Source organism: Aedes albopictus, chromosome 3 (genome assembly GCF_035046485.1).
Source record: "Aedes albopictus strain Foshan chromosome 3, AalbF5, whole genome shotgun sequence".
Taxonomy (NCBI): Eukaryota; Metazoa; Arthropoda; class Insecta; order Diptera; family Culicidae; genus Aedes; species Aedes albopictus.
In genome coordinates this window covers 415,558,729-415,577,291 of record NC_085138.1, presented here as the reverse complement: position 1 = coordinate 415,577,291, position 18,563 = coordinate 415,558,729, and the positions used below count along the sequence as shown (strand labels likewise).

Genomic DNA, 18,563 nt, shown 5'->3' with positions numbered 1-18,563 from the left:
CCAATGACATCAAATTTCAATAAAATATATCCGTAATTGTCTATACGCATATCTATTATATAACCATTTGTTTGAACTCAAAACATAGATTTTTGAACCGGAAAATTCAATTCAAAAACAAAATTCGATATTTTTGAAACCCTGGTTTTCCAATAGTCGAAAACAAGCTTCAAATTGTATATCACAGCATACAGAAATTAGCAATAAAATTTCACTATGAGTAAAATAAATGCTCCAGCTTTATTGAGTGTAAATTGAATAGTATTTATTCTCGTTAAAACATATCCAAAAACTCGAATGTCTGTGGGCGTGTCTTATCCAGAAATATAAAAAGTGAATTTTTCAGTTTCCTCAATATTTGAAAGTGCTCGTACGCACAGGCAAAACATATTCTTGTAAAAAAAAATCAGTCATGTATCTGAGGAAACATGTTTTTGAGCATATCATGTCAAAAAAATTGAAAAAAATGTTTCGAATTTGTGTGTGTGACAAAAACGTGAAAAAGTAGTTTGTGCAGAAGTCTAGAAAGTTGTTTTTACCTTTTAAATATTCTGCACACAAAACTCCATTTTTCGAGTATGAACTCTTCACAGGTATCAAAGAAAATGCTTTGAATAAAAATAAAAAAATGTGCAAATAGTTGTTTGTCAAAAAAAAAATATTGTATTCTCGCTATACAAAGTTGAGCCCATACTTTCTGGAACACCCTATATATTCAATTTCATCGTTTTCTGTTTAATTATAAAAGCTAGTAGGTATAAATTTTCTAAGGGTGCTTGCAATACCCCCTCCCCTCCCCCTCTTCCTGATCCAAAAGTTGGCCTTTATCTTCCAAAAATACTATGTCACTTACAGCGTTCGGAATGCTCACTCATTCTCACAAAAATAGAATTCTCCCTCCCGCCAGTTTTCAGCGAAAATTTGGTTTGCGAAAACTCCTTTACGAAGAAGAGGTGGACGAAAATAGTTATTTATACAACAAGTTGAAAAAGGATGATTTTTCCAGCACGAGTCGTATTCAACGATAAATACGATGAGTGCTGAAAAATCGAGTTTTGCAACGAGTTACATACACATTTTTTTTTTCATTACGAAAAATAATGTTTGAATAGATAGGTTACATACTTCTTCAGAATAAGGTACGACCATGATACTCGGTCAATCAACCTCATTCAACATGCAGTTCATCCTACTTTTGATTACACACTCGGAAATGAATGAAAAATGTCTCCTGGTAAAAGTGCCGAAAAGTGCTAGTTTTCAGCACAAGTGCCAAAAAGTAGGAGGGTCTTGGACCAATAGGGCAGGGGACCTATTTTGGACACTTGCTGCAATAACTCAGTCAGTTTTAAACTAATTGACTTCAATTTTTGTACATGACTAGATACTGTAGGTATCTCATCGTGTTCCAAAAATCAACTCAATTGGTTAAAAATTGACTGAGTTATAGCAACAATTGCCCAAAATAGGCCCCCCAAGACCCTACTTTTCGACACTTTTGTTTTGACGAAAAAAAAGTAGGCCGTTTTAAAGCACTTCTGCTCAGTGAAAAGTTGACGTTTTCGCAACGTAATTCTTCATTACACCAACAAAGCTAGCCATGAAAATGTTTGACACTTCTCAGGTCACTTTGACACACCACACACATGTACGAAAAAGACGGACCATGTATTCTACTTTATCTACCTTGTTGCCATCCTTTTCATGTTCATGTTACATCTGTCAAAATGACCTGAGAATTGTCAGTCGTTTTGACTCTCATCGTAAATTTGACGTTTGAGCGGTGTCGACACCGCTGAAACGTCAAATTTCGTGTGAGAATAGGCAGGACAGCACAAATTCGTATATTGCACACGGTAAAAATTCTACACGCTGGATGGAAGGGAAAATCCCTTAACTATTCAACGTCCCAATCAACATGATTAGAAATTCTTTTCCTTTTAAATCGCAATGCTGTCAGTTTTGATTTGAGAACCAAAACAAACCCTCCGAAGAAATAAACTGAAAAACACTTCGATTTGCACTTATGTGCAAAGCAATACAATCCAAAGGGAAAAGCTGTTGATTTGGTAATGACTGTTTTGGGCATGAAAGGAAATATAGATGACAGGTGGTAGAAAGTGTTTCGCTTCGATTCGCACCTCATCATCAGATGTGAAGTAGTGTAGTGGTAAAGCAGAAGACCGTGAATTTCAAGGTCCTGGTATCGAATCTTGGTGTTGCGGGGGGTACACTTTTTTATTTTTTATTTTGAAATCAAAATATTGTCAACAATGAATTGAAGTGCACTTCCAGTAAAACTGAAGAGGCATTGGATGTTCTTTTTCAAATGATATTTAGATAATAACAAACTGTTTGGACAGTAGTGCGAATTCAAGTGCCAATCTGTTCATATCAGAGTGCAGATTTTTTACCGTGCACTGCATGAAATTCTCTCCTTCTCTTTCACTCCTACAGGAATTTTTTAAACAACAAAGCCAAGAAACGTCAAAATCCCATATGTACAAAATCAAAACAGTGCAGTGTCCTATGGTCCACTGCACGAATTTGTGCTGGCCTGCTTACTCTCACAGTAAATTTGACATTTGAGCGGTGCCGACACCGCTCAAACGTCAAATTTCGTGTGAGAGTAAGCAGGCCAAAATAAATTCGTGCAGTAATCCATAAAGAATGGCAAAAAACATTTTTTGCAATTCCTCATCGTAATAGGCTGTTTTACCTCACACAAATCTGACAGGAAAAGGCCTACTTTCCCACACCAAATTAACCCGTAAACACCCGGGACGATCTACTTTTGGTAGAAATGCAATATCTTCTTTGTTTTAAAACATTTTACCCCGGAATTTTTTTTATAGTCAAGGGGAATAGTTGTGCTAAGAAATGCATGGTACCTCCCCCCTTTGCACCCTCCCCCCTTTTGCGGGGAGCCGAAAATACGTGGCTTTTTTTTGTATTTTTAATAAATTCTGCATGTTTTTGCTCAAATTTCATCGTTTTGCTAATCATCAATAGTTTTCACTGATCCTAGACATGCAATGTATTACTACCCATCATATTCTGTTGAAGTTTTGATCCCAGAGCTATTCTAAGGCCTCCAAAATACTCCGAAGTTTGTGACACAAATGTAGCATTCTCAACCAAATTTAATGCACGATGAATGATCACAGAACATAGTCTACGGTACTCAAAAAGCCTCAAATCACCCCTAGAAAATTCACGGTACATGACTTGGGTGATCTAGGTCATCCAAACTACTCTGGAATTCATTTTCTTAAGATCTGGAACATCTACCATCGTTTGTGTTCACTCTGTTCAAGAAATTTAGTCACGTTGATGTCCATTAGACCTCACTATGCTATGAGCAACTTGATAGTGTGGTAGTTGGACATTCCGTGAAATACAAATGGCCTCCAATACACTTTGAAGTTTGGGTTACGATATCTACATACTGTATCATGCTTTAGTTGTGAAAAATATTCGTGGAATGTAGTCTATACTGATGATGGAACCTCAGTGCACATCTATAATGCTTTTGGTACACTCATGGGATATTCCAGGCTTTCCAAACTATTCTGGAGTTAGGAACATCAAGGCCTACAGGCTCTACTCTTGTTTTTATTCACTCTAACGGCATAATTCTGTCACGATTGTGTCTGTTGCACCTTATTATATTACGAGTATCTCTATTTGTTGTTAATTGGGTGTCTGCTGGCATACAAATGGACCCAGTGTATTTTGATCATACCATACTTCAAAATACATTGGGTCCATTTGTATGCTAGCAGATACCCAAATAACAACAAATAGAGATATTCGTAATATAATAAGGTGCAACAGACACAATCGTGAAAGAATTATGCCGTTAGAGTGAAGAAAAACAAGAGTAGAGCCTGTAGGCCTTGTTGTTCCTAACTCCAGAATAGTTTGGAAAGCCTGGAATATCCCATAAGTGTACCAAAAGCATTATAGATGTGCACTGAGGTTCCATCATCAGTATAGACTACATTCCACGAATATTTTTCACAACTAAAGCATGATACAGTGTGTAGATATGGTAACACAAACTTCAAAGTGTATTGGAGGCCATTTGTATTTCACGGAATGTCCAACTACCACAATATCAAGTTGCTCGTAGCATAGTGAGGCCTACAGGGTGCGGCAGGAAAAAATGCGAAAAGTTCAAGGCACTATTACACGCTGAATATGGGATATATATGCCTATTTTTTCATGACAGTGTATCAGTCAATGTCTATATTCTAGCAATGAAAAATAAAAATGAACATATTTGATGTTTAACATGTGATAATGTAGGCCTAATAAGCGGATATCAATAAACTGCGCGCCCAATGGTCATTAAACAAAATGACTATAACAGTAACAAAATTAGCTCAGATTCGATGAACAACCAGACCACACTGATCAGAGCCATGTAGTTTCACATACCAGATGAAATAAGTACATATATTTGATGATATTGTAGAGAAAATCAAAAATTTTGTTTTATCAGATGCGAAATTTAGCGACCTGTGCGATTTTCTGCGGTTTGAAAATTCTGGTTGTCTTCATCTTCAGGCACCGCCCTGTAAAGGTTAGTGACCAAAATGGAAAATTTTTTAATTAACTTTTCAGAAAAATAGCCTATTATAGATCATGGAACGTTGAAACATAGATTGGTTAATGTCAAATGGACGAAAATGAGGTTTGAAGTTGAAAAACACTTTCGCATTTTTTCCTGCCGCATACTGTAATGGACATCAACGTGACTAAATTTCTTGAACAGAGTGAACACAAACGATGGTAGATGTTTCAGATCTAAAGAAAATGAATTCCAGAGTAGTTTGGATGACCTAGATCACCCAAGTCATGTACCGTGAATTTTCTAGGGGTGCTTTGAGGCTTTTTGAGTACCGTAGACTATGTTCTGTGATCATTCATCGTGCATTAAATTTGGTTGAGAATGCTACATTTGTGTCACAAACTTCGGAGTATTTTGGAGGCCTTAGAATAGCTCTGGGATCAAAACTTCAACAGAATATGATGGGTAGTAATACATTGCATGTCTAGGATCAGTGAAAACTATTGATGATTAGCAAAACGATGAAATTTGAGCAAAAACATGCAGAATTTATTAAAAATACAAAAAAAAGCCACGTATTTTCGGCTCCCCGCAAAAGGGGGGAGGGTGCAAAGGGGGGAGGTACCATGCATTTCTTAGCACAACTATTCCCCTTGACTATAAAAAAAATTCCGGGGTAAAATGTTTTAAAACAAAAAAGATATTGCATTTCTACCAAAAGTAGATCGTCCCGGGTGTTTACGGGTTAACAGTGCTGTAATGGTTCATTACAGCACTGATTTGCGTTGCGTAATGAACCATTACAGCACTGTTTTCAGTTTTGATCAATTTCTTGATGCTTTCTGAATGCAGTTTTGAAAAATTGTGACAATTGTTCAGTATAACCTGCTATGATCAGATTTTCTTAAACATGGTTATGAGCATCAGTATGCAGTTTGATGAAAAATTTTGTTCAAGCGGTAATTTATGAACTTGCAAAAAACGTTGTACGAAACTCGGTGCAGAACTCGATTTTTACAGCACTCGTCGTAATTATCCAACTCGGCAAACCTCGTTGGATAAATGTACGACTCGTGCTGTAAAAATCATCATTCTGCACCTTGTTGCGTAAACTACTATTCACAAGTGTTCCTCATGCAAAATAGTGAAAATAAACTCTCCCGCTGGCGTGAGAATAGCGTATTTCGTATCACTGAAACGAAAATTACGAACCCTGATCACTTATGATTCATAAGTTATGAATGCTCCCTTACTCCGGTCTCTCTAAGTTGTGGCAAGGCAAGTCGATGGTACATTGTAGATGATGGGGAGTTTTGGGCGCAGTTTGACCATCGCCAGGTTAGTGGTAAGAGTGGATTGGTCTTGAAATTATGTACAGTCTCCGTCGATTAAAATGGGGGTCGTTTTGCTATTCCATTTAGCGTGGATCTCCAGGTGCAACAATAATAGTGACTGTGTTGCAAGAAGGTGCTACGAATGGCCATGTTCTTGGAGGCGGCGGAATGTATAAGTTGTAGGTTGTTTTTGTTCAGCATCTACTAGAATGCATCTTCAATGTTATGGTTCAGACACATTTACCACCAACTTTTGTTGCTTCCATAAAACCATCGTTCCAAATGTTTTGTCGAAAAAGCTCATGCGTCAAGCCATTCGCGGAACGTACAAATTCACCGCAATTCGTGAATATCACGTTTCGATTCATAATAACTGAGTGATGAAATAAGTTATTTTTATGTTATTAACATAACAAATTATGTTACAAACTTGACTGTCATAAGCGGCAAAATAACAAAAATCATAACAAAAAAATGTTCCTGGAAGACCAATTTAATATCATATTTTGTTAGTTCGATAACAACATAATAACAATGAATATGGGAAATATTTCAATAACAAATGTTGTTATTTAAAAGTTATTTGTAACAATCCGAAAGCAAAACTAGTTATGATATCAAACTAAAAACAAAGTAAATAATAATCTATAATAATAATAAGTAGATAATAACAATTTTTTAAATAGACCGTTAAATTGGTGTACAATTAGAATTATTAGTAGTACATCTGTTTGTCTGTGCTAGCAGCTACCGTTGTAATAAAATGACAATTATAAATATAGTAAATTGCCAATTGTTGCACACTTTAAAAACTTACCATTTGTTGCACATCTCATAACAAAAGCATAGTGTGGAACAAGATTGGCAAGTTTTTAAGTTGTACAAAAATTGGCGATTTGCCCTACAATAACAAAATAATAAAAGTCGGTTCAGTGGTTAAACAGTTACGATTGTTTGAAAATTTAAGGAATTGTATTTTTTTTACTTCCTTTTAAAACGATCCTAGACCTTAATCCTGGAACACATTGCGTTCGTTCCGTCGAGATCCGCGTTTTTTTACAGTTTTCCCATGGGAAATCTGTCAAACTACTGTCAGTCACTCACAAGCAAATGTATGCATTGTGTGGGGCACTTAATCCTAATGACGAAATAAAAAATAAATATGAGTCCAAGTATTTGTTATGAACTACAAACTGATCAAGTAAAACAACATTCTGAGTTCCACTATATTGAATTTCTAAGGAATAGCTACGAATATACGTAACTAAATACTAAAAAAGGAACAAAAAAACAGGTCATAATTATCGAAGTGTTCATCAAATAATAAACTGAAAAGCTCATTCAGTCCCAATTAGAGGAATCAATTAGATCATACACACGGTATGCTGTTAACAAAATCTCGAATGATGTAGTTTCAATTTCAAAACTTGTTGTTGTGCTATTGTTTATTAAATATTTGTTCATTCTCAATAGTATAATAATAACTAAATTTGTTCCATAAAAAAACATATGATTACAATATTATTTTATGAGTGTATATCAATAGCTTGATCATAACAAAATAAGATTGTCAGACAAAACAAGTTATGGAAAACTAATGCCTTGATATGTTAATAATAACAAAACAAGATATAAAAACAGATTATGTGATTTGATAGTTATTAGATTGATATTCCCCTCTGCTCGGGATGATATTACCTTCTAGTGCAATGTACAGACAACAACGATGACCAAGTGAATCATTGAGAACATTGCAGGTTCTTTTGCATTACTTGTAGCAATCAATTTTGTTTATGGATTCTCGACCTAACAGCTATGATTATTCCAAAGGTACGATTAAGATAAAATCGTCTGAGGAGAGTGGGGGGGGCGCTAGATTCTAAGAACAATGAAAACAGAGAGAAACATGATGCTTCATCTCAGTTTCAAACGGTGATGCTCTCATCTCTGAGCAAGCGTTACCGCGAACGATTTAGCTACTAGTGGGTGGGGTTGGGTGCGCCCCCACAACGTAGAATGTAGCAAACATCCCCCAAGGAAGGAGAGCGTTGAGCACAACAAAGAGAGAAAGCTGATATGTTTTGATGGTTTCCGAAGTCAAATACCTTTGCTGATTCGATGCTGGCGGCGCGACGGTGGGTAGATGCATTTGTGTGCAGTTAGATGCATTGGAGGTGGGTGAGACGATTTCATGTTTGTTTATTTATGCTGGTTCATCGTAGCACGAGTCTAGACGAGGATGGGTGGGCGCCTCTCAACGAGAATTATTGTACGGTGCGGTGGTGTGCAATATGTATTGAGGAAGAAGAAGGTCGTTTCGCGAATGTTTTTCTTTCTTCTGATCGTTACCGCGAGCTGCAGGTGGGTTTGGAGTTTGAAATTGAATCGAGACACAAAGGAATGCAGTGTTCTGGTTTCAATGAAGCTGTTTGGTATACGTGACAGATGAATTAGTTGAAGTTCGGGAATTTCTTTTCTTGGGAAAAAAGTTAAACGCAATTTTGCAAAGTTGTAGTAGAACATCTTTAAATGATTTTAATGATGATTGATTCTTTTTTCCACTTTTATTCACCTAAGAAACACTCATCGCTAGAGTAGCAAACCCTACACCTACGCTTGGAATCAATCTCCACCTAAAACTCTATATGACAGTGATGACGATGTTACACCACACCACAGAATTTCGAACAGTAATTAAATGCAGTGGTTCGCTCTCTGGTACACCTTTCAATCACAACCAATCGAGCAGTGTGGGCGTGAAGTACGTAATGATGCAATCTGCTCCGGCACGGCGCATCCCAACCAGCACCTCCCACAGGACGGTCCGCAGATCGAAGGCACCGATTTTGCCGGCGTTCAACAGCATCGAGTACTCGCCGGACACCTGTGGATGAAGGGAAATAAAATTAAAACTTTTTCAAATCGGTAATTCTAGCAGAAACCAGGCTACCACTTGAATGTTCTTTTAAGCATATTCTAACGATTAAGCAAGACAAATTTGAAATCCCAGACGTTATGTAGTCCGGTTTTTGCGAGAATTTCCCTTAAGTAATTTAGTTTGGAAATTGATAGTCTTTTTGTCCACTAATTATCGTATTGCTTCATATTTCCTCTTATTGCTTTTGCATCGTCTGGTCTTCTAGTTTGATAGCCTTTCCATTTTCTTCTTTTAATCGTATTCTGTCAATTCTTAGTTTTTAGGTTTCTTGTTCTTTTTTTTACAATCATTATTTCCTAATTATATTTCTTACAAACCTTATCATATGAGCAGTTTTTTTTTCTCTTCTCATGCTTGATTACTTATTTTTCACTTTATTGAATTTACGACACGTTTGTATTTTTTTTCACTTCATCCTACTTTTTCATTTGGCTTGGATGTCATTTATCTGTTTTCTCGTTTTATTTTTATTTTTATTTCTATTTTCAGATGTTTTTTTCATAAAACTTTTTGATTATTTCTCCTCATTATTCTTTATATAAATTTATTTCTTACTTGTTGAATTCAAATTCATTTTCAAATTCATTTTTCTGTTCTTGCTCTCTCAATATCTGAATCGGTGAAAGCGTTGACTCCAAATATTACGTTGTTTTTAGTTCTTCTAATCATCTCGATTTTTTTTATTTAATATTGTCTTGAATTGTCGTGTTTATATATTTTCTTGCCTCCATTTCACAAAGTGTTAGTAACTTCATGTCGTCATTTTTATATTTTATAAATTGCATGCACTTGTTGACCAATCTTATTGTCTAGTCAGAGGCGAAAGAACTTCTAGATTTGAGACCCTCAGAAACACCCTTGAATCCTCCTGAGACCCCTAAAAGTCCCATGAATCAATCTCTAATCATCATCAGATTCCATAAATCGCCTCAAGACCTAGCTTTGTGGTCTTTTGATCTTCTGGTCTTTTGGTTTTCTGGTCTTCAAATCTTCTGTTTTTTTTGGTTTTCTGATATTGTGATCTTCTGGTCTTCTGATCTTCTAGTTGACGGGTCTCCTGTTCTTTTGATCTTCTGAACTTTTGGTTTTCTGGTCTACTGATCTTCCAATCTTCTAATCATCTGGTCTTCTGGTGTTCTGGCCTTCTGATCTTCTGGTATCATGCTTTTCTGGTCTGTTGGTCTTCTGTAGTCTTGTGTTCCTCTCATCTTGTTATCTTTTTGTCGTGTTTTCTAATCTTCCTGTTTTGTTGTCTTGTTGTCTTATTGGTCTTCTGGTTTTCTAATTTTGTGGCTTTCTGGTTTTCTGGTATTTTGATCTTCTGGTCTTCTGGTTTTTAGATCTTCTGATCATTTGATCTTCTGGTTTTCTGATCTTGTGATCTTCTGATCTGCTGGTCTTCTAGCCTTCTGATCTGTTCATCTTCTGATCTTCTTGCCTTCTGGTTTTCTGGTCTTGTGGTCTTTTGATCTTCTGCTCATAAGGCCTTCTGAATTTCTGATCTTATGGTCTTCTAGTTTTCTGGTCTTCTGGTCTTCTGTTCTTCTGATATTTTGGTTTTCTGGTCTCCTGGTCTTCTGGTCTTCTGATCTTCTGGTCTTCTAATCATCTCGTTTTCTGGTATTCTGGTTATTTGATCTTCTGATCTTCTAGTCTTCTGGTTCTCTGATCTTCTGATCTTTTGGTTTTCTGGTCTTCTGATCTTCTGGTCTTCTGGTCGTCTAATCTTCTGGTTATCTGATCTTCTGGTCTTCTTATCATCTGACCTTATGGACTTCTGGTGTGCTGGCTTTCTGATTTTGTGGTTCAAATCTTCTTCTTCTTCTTCTTGGCGTAACGTCCTCACTGGGACAAAGCCTGCTTCTCAGCTTTTAACTCAGTTATTAACTGAGAGCTTCCTGTGCCAATGACCATTTTGCATGTGTATATCGTGTGGCAGGCACGAAGATACTCTATGCCCAAGGAAGTCAAGGAAATTTCCTTTACGAAAAAATCCTGGACCGACCGGTATCGAACCCGTCACCCTCAGCATGGTCATGCTGAATACCCGTGCGTTTACCGCCTCGGCTATATCCCGGGTAGAGGCTAATGGCAAACAAAGGACAAAATAATAACTGGTTTTGCCATCATATCTCGTTTTGCCATTCTTCTGTTATTATGAAAAACTTAAAATGGCAAATCAATAGCAAAATATACAACCATAGCAAATCTTGTCATTGATATGTTATTCATGAATAATGCTAAATAACACATCAATAACAAAAATTACTATCATGGTAAAACTTGCAGTTTAGCACCTTTTATAATGAATTATATAAAATATCAAAACAATAACATAATTAACATTCCTAGCTAAATTTTTCCTAAAATTGAATATGAACAACTAAACCTATCATTATTTTGATCGCCACATAAACAGCTAAATTTGTTCTTATTCTGTTATCAATAACTCAAGAATGTCATATTTTGTTATTCACCGATAACAGTTAATTTGGGTCTTATTTTGTTATCAATATCTCAATAATAACATATTTTGTTCTTCAATTTTATCCGCATGCTTTACCATTACTTTATTATTACAATGGCAAAATAAGTTATTTTTAAGTTTTTCTGCTACCAAAATTTTGATATTATTTTTGTTATTTTAACTCTTATTTCAAACAAACAAATAACACATTTTGCCATTCAAACATTCTGTTTTAATGGTAAAATTTACCATTCTTTTGCCATTAAGCTCTACCCGGGATGGGCCCCTAATCTGGTTCTAATCTTCTGATCTTCTGATTTTCTGTTATACTGATTTTCTGGTGTTCTGGTCTTTGGTTTTCTGGTCTTCTGATCTTCTAATCTTATGGTCTTCTAGTTTTCTGGTTTTTTGGTCTTCTGATGTCCCGGTCTTCTGGTGTTCTGGTCTTCTGATCTTCTGATCTCATGCTCTTCTGGTCTTTTTGTTTTCTGTAGTCATGTTGTCCTCTCATCTTGTTATCTTTTCGTCGTGTTTTCTAATCTTGTTGTTTTGTTGTCTTATTGGTCTTCTGGTCTTCTAGTTTTGAGGCTTTCTAGCTTTCTAGTCTTTTGATCTTCTGGTCTTCTGGTTTTCAGGTGTTCTGATCATCTGATCTTCTGGTTTTCTGATCTTGTGATCTTCAGATCTGCTGGTCTTCTAGACTTCTGATCTGCTCATCTTCTGAACTTTTGGTCTTCTGGTTTTCTGGTCTTGTGGTCTTTTGATCTTCTGGTCTTAAGGTCTTCTGGTTTTCTGATCTTCTGGTTTTCTAGTTTTCTGATCTTCTGGTCTTCTGACCTTTTGGTTTTCTGGTCTCCTGGTCTTTTGGTCTTCTGATCTTCTGGTCTTCTAATCATCTGGTTTTCTGGTGATCTGGTTTTCTGGTTATTGATCTTCTGATCTTATAGCCTTTTGCTTTTTGATCTTCTGATCTTCTGGTTTTCTGATCTTCTGGTCTTCTTATTATCTGACCTTCTGGTCTTCTGGTTTTTGATCTTCTGATCTTCTGGTTTTCTGGTCTCCTGGTCTTTTGGTCTTCTGATCTTCTGGTCTTCTAATCATCTGGTTTTCTGGTGATCTGGTTTTCTGGTTATTGATCTTCTGATCTTATAGCCTTTTGCTTTTTGATCTTCTGATCTTCTGGTTTTCTGATCTTCTGGTCTTCTTATTATCTGACCTTCTGGTCTTCTGGTTTTTGATCTTCTGATCTTCTGGTTTTCTGGCTTTCTGGTTTTCTGGTCTTTTAATCTTCTGGTCGTTCTATTGATTTTCTGGTGTTCTGGTCTCTGGTGTTCTGGTCTTCTGATCTTCTGGTCTTCTGGTTGTCTGGTCTTCTGGTTTTCTGGTCTTTTGGTCTTTTGATGTCCTGGTCTTCTGGTGTTCTGGTCTTCTGATCTTCTGATCGTATGCTCTTCTGGTCTTTTGGTCTTCTGTAGTCATGTTGTCCTCTTATCTTGTTATGTTTTTGTCGTGTTTTCTAATCTTGTTGTTTTGTTGTCTTATTGGTCTTCTGGTCTTCCGGTATTCTAGTCTTCTAGTTTTGAGGCTTTCTGGTCTTCTTATCATCTGATCTTCTGGTTTTCTGATCTTGTGATCTTTGGATCTACTGGTCTTCTAGTTTTCTGATCTGCTCATCTTCTGTTCTTCTGGTTTTCTGGTCTTGGGGTCTTTTGATCTTCTGGTCTTAAGGTCATCTGATTTTCTGATCTTCTGGTCTTCTAGATCCTGGTCTTCTGGTCTTCTGTTCTTCTGATCTTTTGGTTTTCTGGTTTCCTGGTCTTCTGGTCTTCTGATCTTCTGGTCTTCTAATCATCTGATTTTCTGGTTTCCTTGTTATTTGATCTTCTGATCTTCTAGTCTTCTGGTTTTCTGATCTTTAGGTTTTCTGGTCTTCTGATCTTCTGGTCTTCTGGTTGTCTAATCTTCTGGTTTTCTGATCTTCTGGTCTTCTTATCATCTGACCTTCTGGTCTTCTGGTTTTTGATCTTCTGGTTTTCTGGCTTTCTGGTTTTCTGGTCTTCTAATCTTCTGGTCTTCTGATTTTTTGTTCTTCTGATTTTCTGGTGTTCTGGTCTCTGGTTTTCTAGTCTTCTGATCTTCTGGTCTTCTAATCTTCAGGTCTTCTTGTTTTCTGGTCTTTTGGTCTTCTGATGTCCTGGTCTTCTGGTGTTCTGGTATTCTGATCTTCTGATATCATGCTCTTCTGGTCTTTTGGTCTTCTGTAGTCATGTTGTCCTCTTATCTTGTTATCTTTTTGTCGTGTTTTTTAATCTTGTTGTTTTGTTGTCTTATTGGTCTTCTGGTCTTCCATTATTCTGGTCTTCTAGTTTTGAGGCTTTCTGGTTTCTGGTCTTTTGATCTTCAGGTCTCCTCGTTTTCAGATGTTCTGATCATCTGATCTTCTGGTTTTCTGATGTTGCGATCTTCCCAAACAACACACATGGTAACAAAACAGTAACAGCAGCGTATGTTAGGGTTGCACAGAAGTCACTGTGCCTTACTGAGTAACCCTTACATACACTGCCGTCACTGTTTTGTAACCATGTGTTGCTTGGGTTCAGATCTGCTGGTCTTCTAGCCTTCTCATCTGCTCATCTTGTGATCTTCTGGTCTTTTGATCTTCTAATTTTCTGGTCTTCTGTTCTTCTGCCCTTTTGGTTTTCTGGTTTTCAGGTCTTCTGATCTTCTGGTCTTCTAATCATCTGGTTTTCTAGTGTTCTGGTTTTCTGGTTATTTGATCTTCTGATCTTCTAATCTTCTGGTTTTCTGATATTTTTATCTTCTGATCCTTTGGTCTTCTGGTCTTCTGATCTTCTAGTCTTTTGGTCGTCTAATCTTCTGGTTTTCTGATTTTCTGGTCTTCTTATCATCTGACCTTCTGGTCTTCTGGTTTTCTGGTTTTCTGGTCTTCTAATCTTCTAGTCTTCTGATTTTCTAGTCTTCCGATTTTCTGGTGTTCTGGTCTCTGTTTTTTTGGTCTTCTGATCTTCTGGTCTTCTAATCTTCTGGTTTTCTGTTCTTTGTGTCTTCTGATGTCCTGGACTTCCGGTGTTCTAGTCTTCTGATCTTTTGATCTCATGCTCTTCTGGTCTTTTGGTCTTCTGTAGTCATGTTGTTCTCTTATCTTGTTATCTTATTTTCGTGTTTTCTAATCTTGTTGTTTTTTGTCCTATTGGTCTTCTGGTCTTCCGGTATTCTGGTCTTCTAGTTTTGAGACTTTCTGGTTTTCTGGTCTTTTGATCTTCTGATCATCTGATCTTCTGGTTTTCTGATCTGCTGGTCTTCTAGCCTTCTGATCTGCTCATCTTCTGATCTTCTGATCTTCTAGCCTTCTGATCTTCTTATCTTCTGTTCTTCTGGTTTTCTGGTTTCCTGATCTTCTAATCGTCTAGTCTTCTAATCTTCTAATCTTATGGTCTTCTAGTCTACTGGTCTACTGATCTTGTGGTCTTCTAGTATTCTTATCTTCTGGTCTTCTCGTATTCTAATCTCCTGATCTTGTGGTCTTCTGGTTTTCAGGTCTTCTGATCTTCTGGTGTTCTGGTCTTCTGGATTTTTAGATTTCTGGTCTTCTAAGCTAGTGGTGTTCTGGTCTTCTGGTTTTCTGGTCTTCTGCTCTTTGGTCTTCTAATCTTGTTATCTTCTGGTCTTCTAGCCTTCTGATCTTCTGATCTTATGGTTTTCTGGTTTCCTGATCTATCAATGATCGTCTGGTCTTCTAATCTTCTAATCTTATGGTCTTCTAGTCTACTGGTCTTCAGATCTAGTGGTTTTCTAGTAATCTTATCTTCTGGTCTTCTGGTATTCTAATCTTCACAATTTTCTGGTTTTATGTAGTCCTCTTATCTTGTTATCTTTTTGTCGTATTTCTAGTCTTGTTGTTTCGTTGTCTAATTGTCTTCTGATATTCTGGTCATCTGGTCTTCTGGTCTGTAGACCTTCTGGTCTTCGTTGCCTTCTTGTGTTTCTGTCTCCTGATCTTTTTGCCTTCTTGTCGTCTAGTCTTCATGTTTTCCTTTTCTTGTCTTCTTATCTGATAGTTTTCTGGTTCTCTCATAAGTCTTCTTCTAGTCAGCTTTTAGTTATTTTTTGTGATATTCTTAGACAGTTTTGATTGTCTTGTGGTTATCTTCACATTAACTTCAAAATATGTTCATGGTAATTATCTTAATCATCAGACTATAACATTGGCAATCATCATATTATCACATTTATCATATCAGACAATCTATCTCAGATAGATCAGTGTCTATTCAAACTTACCTGATAGATGAACAACGGCAGCTCCGGGTAGTCATCCTTCACTTGTTTGACAATATCCAAGTACGCCATGCCCGGTTTGACCATCAACATGTCAGCGCCCTCTTCGACGTCTCGTTTCTATAAAACGGGAGATGAATGACCAGAAACAAAGCAACCCATTAGACCAACCATGCAACGACACATTATCGACACCAACGGCGGAAAAAGTGCAACAAAGAATGCATCGTATCGGATGCTGAATAAATGAAGCGCTCTCGAGAAGTTTTCCCCCATGCTTCCCCAGAGGAATGTGACAAAAACAAAGAGTTTCTTCATCTGGTCGAGCGGAGGAGACATTGGCATTTGACTCGTTCCGCCGACCGCGTTCGCGTCGGTGCATGTTTTTGATAGCTCTGTACTGTACATAATGCAAAAAAACATAATTCGAGTCACGTGGCTCTTTGCATCGAATGCACTTCCAGAATCAAAACAGAACTCCAAAAACATATCTTCTGAGACTGCGCATTGCTTGAATTACTACACTATTAGAATAGACTGTGAATGAAAGGTCGAAAAACCAGAGGTCGAAGCTCACAACTTTGATTTTTTCGAGAGGTCAAAATCCATAAGGTCGATAACATTTTGCACTGTTTCGACCTTATGTCATTCCTTGTAACCATCTTTGAACTTTTCGACCTTTCATATTTTCGACGTTTTAGTTTCCAACTTTTTGTAGTAGAGGGTCTTACAACAGATACCTGGACAAACAGCGTACTACCATTCCAGGCGTTCGATTTGAATAGGTCCTAAGTTTGAAGCGATTCCTATGTAGATTCGACCCATTCAAATCGATCGCCATATTTGACCAAATGTTTCTCGACTGTTTGTCTAAAACCGTTGCAGATTTCTACGTACCGCCGCTCGTTTGGCAATCCCCTTCGAACCGGGAGGCAACTGGTAGCACTTCCGATCGCCGAAAGCCGGTGCCGATTTGGCCGCATCCCGGAACGGTCCATAGAATCCGGAAGCGAACTTCACCGAGTACGACAGCACCGAAACGGTGTTCTCCATTTTGTTCTCTCGCAAGATTTTCTTAATCGCCCAAATACGATTGTCCATCATGTCCGATGGGGCCACAATGTGCGCTCCGGCCTTCGCGTAGGCTAGGGAGATTTCCGCAATCCGTTGGATGCTGGGTTCGTTGTCGATGACTCCGTCGTCGGTAAGGACTCCGCAATGGCCGTGGCTGGTGTACGGGCAGAGACAGACATCGCACGCGATCAACAGGTCTGGGAACCATTGCCGCAGTAGGGGAAGGGCTTTGACCACGGGGTTTTCAGCAGAATCAGCACCACTGCCAGTGGTGTCTTTGGGGAGCTTGTCAACGACTCCGAACAGTAGAATCGATGCCAGACCTTTTTCTACCAATGGCGTTACGTGTTTCTTCAGGGTATTGATGCCGTACCTGGCTACGCCAGGCATACTCGGAATCTCCTGAACCGCTTCATCGTCTTCTCTAGATAGAAAAATTGAAATTTAGTTTCATTTAAATTTTCCGTGCAGCTACGACGAAATGCACTGAAAGAAATCTGTCGCTGCCTCCTCCGTGAATACTCACACCAAAAACAACGGGTACATAAGATTGTGTGCAGCGATGTCTACATCCTGGCACTGGAGTTTCCTCAACGTTGGATGGAAGATACTGCTGTGTAGTTTCGTTAGAGACGACATCTCCAGAGGGAATGATTGTTAATTTCACAGAGTCACTTGCACTGACAGATTGGTCACCAATCACACTGCCTCGCTAATCAAAGCTGATATCAAAGAACAAAACACCGCTCACGGAGACGAACCGATATCGTTGCACGTACTTGTCGAGACGATGATTGTGTAATTTTCGTTACCGGCACGGAACGTTCATTTACGTGCGTACTTCTTGTTCGACTGGCTATCTCTTTTCGATGACCAGCAGGCGAATGATGGCGAGATGGAGAATGTGAAAGTTGTCAGTCGTTCTTCAATCGATGCGATTGTATTGCGTTCACTGGAAACGGGAGTTTATTTTGTTATGCAAATTTCTTCACAGTCAGATATTGCACCGAAGAGTATGTTATGTGCTATCACAGTAGGCACTGATATCAATTCACTAATCACAGACAAGAAAACATGCTTCTCGTGTATCGAAGTAAACAAGGGACTGAGTGATGATCTGCCTGTAGTAGGCCATGCGTTACAATGTGTGGTGGAGATACTTTTAGTCAACATACAATAATGTTCGGATGTAGTTGTATAAGGGTTTGTGGAAACGTTTCAATTATATGTTGTTTGGTTTGTTGTATGCAATTCATAGACAAAGCCGAGGGGTCCAAACGTGTGGATTTTTTGATACTCAATGTGAAAGTGTGATCACGCCATTTTCTGATTTGGAAATTATTCCTCTTCGACGATAATATCAAATATGTTTTTAGAAGATTTTTAAAGTCAAAGTTGCATTCACATGCAAACAACACCACCATGATCGTAGCCAGAGGGGTAGTGGAGGTCATGCCCTCTCCCCTGGTCACCTTAATTTTGTTTAAAATTTTACCCAAATCAAGATTATCAATAATTCAGAATTCTCAAAAAAAATCTCTCGAGAAATAAACTATTCTAAAATTTGGGATTTTATCCATCGTTATTAAACTTTTTTCCGATACCCACAAAAAAATTTGTCAAGTATTTCTCTACATACACCCTTTCAATCTTATCATAGAATTTTACGAAATAATAAGCAAAAAACTGATATATCTTCATGAATTCCTCAGGAAAATCTTCTGAAATTCTTCCAGAAACTCTTTAAGAACTTCACGAATTGCTCAAGGAATTTTTCCTTTGTGAATACCTCCATGGACGTCTTGCGGGGTTCCGAGAGTGAGTGATCCAGGGCTTATTCCAAGAAATACTTCAAAAATTCCCCACACTTTTTC

The 18,563-nt window shown here is 37.8% G+C and overlaps 1 protein-coding gene across 1 annotated transcript; it reads right to left on the bottom strand.

Moving 5' to 3' along the window:
- Positions 1–8,420: 8,420 nt before the first annotated feature.
- Positions 8,421–17,822, bottom strand: LOC109403180 (delta-aminolevulinic acid dehydratase). Its single transcript, XM_029875536.2, has 4 exons — positions 17,216–17,822; positions 16,513–17,113; positions 15,619–15,735; positions 8,421–8,795 (listed from the first exon to the last, which is right to left on the bottom strand). Exons 1-4 carry the CDS (start codon positions 17,326–17,328, stop codon positions 8,643–8,645), a joined length of 984 nt encoding a protein of 327 aa, XP_029731396.2. The 5' UTR covers positions 17,329–17,822; the 3' UTR covers positions 8,421–8,642.
- Between the last annotated feature and the right edge of the window lie 741 nt (positions 17,823–18,563).